General features: G+C 40.1%; 1 protein-coding gene across 1 annotated transcript in view; it reads left to right on the plus strand.

The window, feature by feature from the left end:
- Window positions 1-7,918, plus strand: part of HID1 (HID1 domain containing) — a 49,691-nt gene extending 41,773 nt beyond the window's left edge. Inside the window, exons 18-19 of the mRNA XM_063293168.1 lie at window positions 5,705-5,863; window positions 6,001-7,918. Of these exons, the coding sequence (XP_063149238.1) occupies window positions 5,705-5,863; window positions 6,001-6,064 (223 nt within the window). The 3' untranslated portion in view covers window positions 6,065-7,918. The remainder of the gene's footprint in view (window positions 1-5,704; window positions 5,864-6,000) is intronic.
- The last annotated feature ends 428 nt before the right edge of the window (window positions 7,919-8,346 follow it).

The following is an 8,346-nucleotide window of genomic DNA, read 5'->3' on the forward strand; positions in this document are numbered from 1 at the left end:
CTCTTTCTTTGGGATGGCTTTTGTTGCCGCCTCCTGAACAATGTTGCGAACTTCTGTCCATAGTTCTTCTGGGACCCTATCTACTAAGTCCAGTCCCTTAAATCTATTCTTCACCTCCACTGCATATTCCTTAGGAATATTAGTGAGCTCATATCTAGCTGATCTGTGGGTCTTCCCTAATCTCTTGAGTCTGATCCTAAATTGTGCAATAAGAAGTTCGTGATCTGAACTACAGTCAGCTCCAGGTCTTGTTTTTACCAACTGTATAGATGTCCGCCTATGTCCTGCTTCATTTTGTTCTCCCAGACCATGCTTACCTGTAATTCCAGGTGTCATTTGACTGCCCACCTTAGCATTCCAGTCTCCTGTGATGAAAATAACATCTCTTTTAGGCGTGTTGTCCAGTAGGTGCTGCAGATCCTCATAGAACTGCTCTACTTCAGCTTCTTCAGCATCTGTGGTTGGGGCGTATATTTGGATTGCTGTGATGCTAGATGGCTTGCCCTGAATTCGAATTGAGATCATTCTATCGTTTTTTGGATTGTATCCAAGCACTGCTTTAGCCACTTTACTATTAATTATGATGGCTACTCCATTTCTTCTGTGGTCCTCTTGTCCACAGTAGTAGATCTGGTGGTCATTTGATGTGAAGTGGCCCATTCCAGTCCATTTCAGTTCACTGACGCCCAAAATATCTATCTTTAATCTTGACATCTCACCAATAACCACATCCAATTTGCCCTGGCTCATAGATCTTACATTCCAGGTTCCAATGGTGTGTTGAACCTTAGAACATCGGATCCGCCATTCACCACCAGCACCATCGGCCGCTAGCCGTCCTTTCGGCTTTGAGCTAGCTGCGTCATCACATCTGGGGCTAGTTGAACTCATCCTCTGTTCCTCCCCAGTAGCATTTTGACCATCTTCCGACCTGGGGGGTCTCATCTTCCGATGGTATACCGACATATCTCTGGTTGTACTGATCCATTTAGTTTTCACGGCAAGAATACTGGGGTGGGTTGCCATTACCTTCCCCAGGGATCTCATTTAGTCTGACCTCTCTGTCATGACCTTCCCGTCTTGGGTGGCCCTTCATGGTTTAGCTCATGGCGTCATTGAGGTGCTCAAGCTCCAGCACCACAACAAGGTAACGATCCTTTGCTGAAGGTCTTGCTGATAGTAAGATAAAATCCATACTATGCAACTGGTGAATTTGTGAATAAATATGTGTAGCTTATAACTATGATTACATCCTTCTGTCCATACATCCACCAATTTATATCAATATTATCATAAACTTCCATTCACAGTTTTCAGATTTCTCAGTGTTGATCTGTTTTAGCTGAGGACAAGAGATGAGATTCAAATCTCTGCCTAAAATTATTTCACCTTCTGCAAAGAAGTCAATTTTTTAAGACCAGTTTTTTAAAAAAGTGGTTTATTTGGGACATAAAATATAGTATCATAACCTTGATCCCATTGACTATAGTTTTGTAAACTATCTTTTTACCTTTTAGAGTCTCTATAATTTTACAGTGTTGAACTACATGATACAATGGCAACTCACTTGGAGTTTAGTCATAAATGTTTCTGAAAACAAGAACGTTTAAGTAACAAATAAATTGTCCTTTATGTAGCATAATTACTGCAGGTTTCCTATCTTTTATAAATTGGGTCATACTGTAAGTTTATGTTTCTCTACATTTTCTAGTCTCTTCATATGTAACGTAATTGTTCTAATGCCTTGCTGGTTATGGTTTTAGTTCTCACTTATATCTATTGTCAAAACACCAGTTATCCATCAAAAGAAACAATAATATGAATACATTTTTCCTCTCTTACTCTCTCCCCTTTCCTTTCTTTGATAAATCAACGTCACCCCCCGCCCCCCCCCCATTCCCCTAACATAAGTGAGGGCTGATTACCTCTGGAGAATTGAGGTAATCAGCCCTCACTTATGTTAGGGGATTGGGGGGGCGGGGGGTGAAGTTGATTTAAGAAAGAAACAAAAAATAAAATCTTCTGGTGTTGTGTAAACTCTTATTCTCAGTCTTCTAAAAATATGGTACGTGGTACTCCTTATTTAACAGTGCATCTTAGCTGCCCCTTGATAAATAAAAAGCATCTCTATACACATTCACGTATTCGTATATATACACATTACAAAAAATAGTATAGCAAAAGATCCTGAGTGTGTGTAAAGCTCCTAGTTTGTAATCTGCAGACAACAGCATGTTGACTTGCATGTTAATCTCTAGCTCAGGGTTCCTCAGCCAGGGTTCCGCAAGAGGTCACTAGGGGTTCCCTGGGAGATCACGATTTATTTAAAAGATTATTTCAAATTTGGGCAACTTCACATTAAAGAGGTAAGTTTCATTCTTTATTCTTAGTTTAAGAACACTGTTAATGCATATATAATATGGCTTAAAGGTAAAGGTAAAGGTTTCCCTTGACGTAAAGTCCAGTCGTGTCCGACTCTAGGGGGCGGTGCTCATCTCCGTTTCTAAGCCTTAGAGCCGGCGTTGTCCATAGGACACTTCCGGGTCATGTGGCCAGCATGACGACTCAGAACACCGTTACCTTCCCGCCGAAGCGGTACCTATTGATCTACTCACATTTGCATGTTTTCGAACTGCTAGGTGAGCAGGAGCTGGGACTAGCAACGGGAGCTCACCCCGCCGCACGGTTTCGAACCGCCGACCTTCCGATCGGCAGCTCAGCGGTTTAACCCGCAGCGCCACCGCATCCCTATAATATGGCTTACACATGAACAAATATAACTTTGTAACTTCTGGCCTATATTTGAGCCTGAATGTGCAGGGGTTCCCCAAGGCCTGAAAAATATTTCAGCGGTTCCTCCAGGGTCAGAAGGTTGAGAAAGGCTGCTCTAGGTTAATGATTCTAGAATACCATGAACATGCTTTAATAGAATTGAGCTTTGGTTGAACTTGTGGCATGCTGGCCAAAATATGTTATAGAGGAAAATGAAAGGTTAAAATTAGATTGAAAGCAGACCAACTGCAGGAAGGGAAAGGAAGTATTCTGTGTGAAAAAAATATTAGACAATAAATCTTCCAAAAAAATGAATGAAAAGGGTAATTGTCAACGTATGTAGTGGCAATTCTCTTCTGACTTTTCTCAGTAGCTTAGCCTCATAGGAAGAATGTAATAAACTGAGAATCTTTTCAAAATGAAAAGTGGGCTTAGTCAATTAAAAAAAATCAAGTCTTCTATTATGTGTAACAAGGTTAGGGAATTAACAGGAGTGAAAGACAATAGAAGATGGAGAAAAGGTAAATGAACAGCTGTCAGGCTCTGCCTGCTACCCAATAAAATACAGACGCTAATTTAGGAGAAATCAGGTTCTGGTTTTATTTAAGTATAGTGCATGCCTAGTGAAAAGCTGAGAGTGGAGGGAGCGCGCCGGTACGGGATTTAAAGAGCCCGCGCCGGTCAGCGCTCCCCCCTCTTTGGGTTGTGTAAGCCCCAAGCCCCGAAATTTTCCGTGGCTGGTGGGTGAGGGGTCGCGGGGCCCCTGCTGTTGCCCCGGGCGTTTGCTTAATCCTCTTCCTCCGCCCGGTGATGACTTTGAGCCGGGCGATAATCTTTCGTGCTTCTTTGACAGCTCCAGGCGCGCCTCCTGCTTAGGCGTTGTCAGTTTCACCCTTTGTTACAATGTATCTTTCTGAATGGCTTTTCCGGCTGGAGTCGTTACCTTGTTGCCGGTGTCTGTTGCTTGCCTTTGTCTTTGCTTTCATATCTTTTTAATCCTTTGCCCCTGTTTCCTTGTGTTGTTGTGTGTGCCGTTGTGCTGACACAATCAGCGCAACGGTGCTCATGACAACAGCTAATTCAGAGAAGTGTCACTTAGCCAGCTGCTTCAGTCAAGAACTTATGCACAGAACAGAAGCTTTCTTTTGATGGTTTCGTGTCTGACCTTCTTGGGATGAAATTTCTCCTTATCTACTACTGTATAGTGGTATTGCTTAACCAGAAAGAGAACAGCATGATGTATATATATATGTATATGTATATATGCATGTATTTGTAGCCAATACATACTGGAGTTCACTTCTTTATCTTCCTGGTAGATTGAAGCTGTCTCTCTGAATAATAACTTACAATTCTGGTTTGCCTTCTCTGGCACATCAGCATTAAGATTTAGTAATAATGCTTTGCCAGCACTTACAGCCAAATTAGTAGGTATTCTTCCCAATGTGTGTATGCCTCCTCACACAAATTTGGAAAGGCATTGAATACTCAGTGTGAAGGTTCTTATTTGGCATGACAGAGGCATTCAACCCCACCATCATCTTGAATGAATATTGAGCATCTTATCTACTATCTTGCACATTCTGTTGCAGTGGATGAGGAAGATATTTCTCCTTCTTTTCTTAAGTTAGTTAATTCTTGGTGTTCTGTTCCACCAAGAGCTTATCACTTAAGTTTGTTTTAACTGTAGCTTTCCTATAGAAATAATTGGTAGGAGGAAGAAGTCTGAGAAAGTCTTACACAGGCCACAATTCCTTGATTTCTGCCTACTTGGGTGGGTGGCAGAGTGATTAACCCAGTGTTTGTGTGCTTCCTCACACCAGACTTGAAAACAGACTCCAACAGACAGTAAGCACATTTCACTCCACTCATTTATTTTTTCTCTGCCCCCCTCTATAAATGGGATAATGGGGATTATCTAAGAAATGCACATCTTTCTGAGTAAGCTCCCCCCACCCCAACTAAAAGCCCTGATCACTGCTACTTTTGCCTATCAGCAGGAATAGACCGCAGCATGGTGATGATTAAAATAGCGTTTTAAACCAGATCAATTTAAAACGTACTTATTGATAAAGTACATTGATGAAAACATTTCATGGTAAAACTTGTTACACATAATAAATAATATAACAGGGCAATATTCCTTATCCACAGAGATCATATCATATCACCAAAACAAATGATGACATAATAAACAAGGGCTATATGGACCCCTTGGTATTTAAAACTACATATTTAATTGATTTTCAAATGAACACATCTGTTACCTTAGTAATAAATAGGAATAGCTTACTTTGTCTTGACTACCAGTAAACACCCTGAAAAACAAAATCGTTCGTGGAAGCGAACAACAGATGTAGCATTTCCAGAAGACTTGGAGTCTGTATAGGGGTGTTTTGTGGGTGTGTGGCATATGTGTGTATTCGGGAGGGGAAGCTTTTATTTCTTTGGAAATAGGCAGAAGTTGGAACCACTGCAATATCTGATTTTTTAATCAGTTCTAAGGCTACTTTTACTCATTTTAAAAATTTATATCCTGATTTAATTGAAGGCTTGCTGCAGTTAATTGGTTGGAACTTCCTTGCCTATGCCATACCTGTGATCTAAACAATGGGGATCCTGTGGTGACTTTTACATAAAAAATGTAGGTTGACATCCCCAGTAATAACAGAGTTTGACCCACAGTCTGTTGCTAAACCAAACTAACACTCTTGTGTCCTTGGGAGAAAGAATGAGTGAATACTTATTGATAACATTTGGTAAGATTTCCTGAGAATGCTAGAGATGATTTGTGCTTTTTCATAATCCTTTTTTATTTGTTCTGGAAAGAACTAATCTATGTTGATAAAATACAAACCTGCATGTCCAATTATCTGAAGCTTGTGTCAGAGAGAATGCAATATATGAATAAATGTGTTCCCACTGTCTGCAGGGGCCTTACTGATGAATCTGAGATTCTGAAATTCTTGCAGCATGGCACATTGGTGGGGCTCCTTCCTGTCCCTCATCCCATCCTGATCCGTAAATACCAGGCTAACTCTGGTACCGCTATGTGGTTCCGCACTTATATGTGGGGAGTCATATATCTGAGGTAAGCTAGCAGGATACTATCCAATTTTCTCTTACTTGTCAGTAGCATGTGAAAAGTGCTGGGAATGCAGTGATTTTCCAGTTCCACCCCTGGAGTTTCTGTTACGTACAAGGAAATGAATATCTGTTTCTCTTTAGGAATGTGGATCCTCCTATCTGGTATGACACAGATGTAAAGCTGTTTGAAATTCAACGAGTTTGAGGAATGGAAGTTGCCTCCGGTTGAGCAGAAACACTGGAAACAAGGATCTTGCTGTGCGCTTCTTCATCATTGCTCTTTCTTCATTTCACTGCCTCCTGCATGTTTCAAAGGACAATCACAGCCATCTCCCCTGCCGCTTTAAAACTCAGTGGCCCTTCCTGGCTTTGCCTGCCCCCAAGAGAAGGTGTGATGGAAGGATGTTGAAGGAATGGCCATTGCTGGGAATCACACTGGAAACCAAACAAGGGCTCGTCAAATCTTCCCCATGCGTTCGGTGCAATTTTGAATCTGACTAGCTAGAGAAACCATTTTTCCCTCCCTAGTCAGATTCAGCTTTTATGTAAAAAGACGTTGAATGTAATGAATTAGGAAAGTGGACCAGTGAAGGAAGTACAACTGCAGGAAGTAGCTTTGTGGTTCTTTTCCAAAGAATGTAGCCTGTCAGCCCCTTCTTTCACAGTCCTCTCTTCCCATCCCCCCCGCTTTACTGCATTGTGTCGGGGGCGGAAAGGAGTTTCATTTAGGAGCAGACTGTTGACCCAACAGTCCACTCATTTATGTTACTTCAGGGCAATCTTTTGGTTTTGTTCATTCTCCCCTGTCAATGAATATGTGCTTAATTCCTTTGCTCTGGTACTGTAGCTGAACCCTCAAATTCCATTTTTGTTTCTTTGTTCCCCTAACCTTGTAGGAGCTCCTTTTAAATATGGATGTGTGTCTTAGACATATCTCACATTTTAAAATTGGTGTTTATTGCAAGAATTGTCTCTGGAAAAAATATTGTAACTTGGGACATTTTGAGAGATGAGGAAATGGCTTGGGCACATGCTATTTTCAGGGATTTAGAAATTAATTGTTTTTTTTTAATGTATTGAAATGAGCAGTCAAACTGCTGGAATGGAGTTTATTCTCTAGAAAGTCACATAGTTTGGCTTGTATTCTAAGCTGAGTAATTAAACTATAATTGATTTAAAATAAGAAAAATATCTCTTGGTTATAAATTTTCAGCATGATCTTGCAGGATCCAGTAGTATCCTATAGTAGTATAAGTGTGTTTTTGCTCACCACAAAGGATGGCAAACATGTTATGGAGTGATCTCCTTCTTGCCAGCTTTTATTTGAGCCCTAACCAGAGAATCTAAAATTTGAGAGGCTGTTTTGACATAGCCCTTTTCTCTCTCTTTATAAAGACTTGTCCTTTTCATACCTGAAAGGTATGAACATAGTAAATGTTATCACCTTGTGGCATAGGAAAGTGCAACTTAAACCTGTAAAACTAATACCAATGCACTTTTTTTTTCTGCTCAAGAATAGATATTTTCAGGTTTTTTATTACAACAAAGTGAGGATATTATAGATATTAACTAGATACAATTCTGGAGAGTTAGATTGGGGAAAGAATAAATAAGGCCATTGTGGTTCCTCTTGACATTTCTCGTTTTGACATTCATCATTTCATTTCCTCATTAACAAAAACCTGCTATTAAATTCCTCTTACATCTCCACTGACAGAATGAAGACTATATTTTCCTTTGAATTTCTTTGGTGATGCCCAAGTAAGGTTCTGATCAGTTGCACCATATTTGTACCTCACTGCAGAGTAAAGATTCTTGTTAGTAAACACTGATCTATGTCTTTCAACTGTATACACAAACACTCCCATATATGTGTGTATGCACACTTTTGTGATACTCCAACTTTTTATTTTATATTAATGTGTTTTTTTCTTGTGAATTTATCTTGACTTTCGCTTTCTTTAGCATTGCAGCTCTGCTCTTTGTTCAATGAAGAATCAAAATTGCACTATAAACTATTTACTTGACATATGGAGATAAAATTATCTTAAACACTGTAGCTGGCTTTATATCACAAGAGATTTATTAGCTTATTTGTGTTACTGTTTGATTTATGATGCTGTGGCATTCTTTGCAACATGTACCTTTCCATTAAAGGCAGGGCTGCAGAGGAGTTCTCGGATCAATATTTTACTGTTCACCTGAAAGAACAATGGTGCGGCACATTTTTCACTAGCACATTTGCTCGTGAGAAGAACGGATATAGTAGGTGGAGTATATCTTAGGTTCTATAGGAGTTTGTGGAATTAAAATGTACGGAATGACTACCTTCAAAGCAATATGAGATTTAAGGAAATTGACATGATTTTGCAAGCTGTTGTGAAGGAGGAGTATGAGAATTCTCTTTTCGGAGTTTGAAAGATATATGTACATTCTGGGAAACTAGCTGGTCCACGGCCCATGGCTCATGCGTCTGCTCCAGGCTGC

This window comes from Candoia aspera, chromosome 2, assembly GCF_035149785.1.
Source record: "Candoia aspera isolate rCanAsp1 chromosome 2, rCanAsp1.hap2, whole genome shotgun sequence".
NCBI lineage: Eukaryota > Metazoa > Chordata > Lepidosauria > Squamata > Boidae > Candoia > Candoia aspera.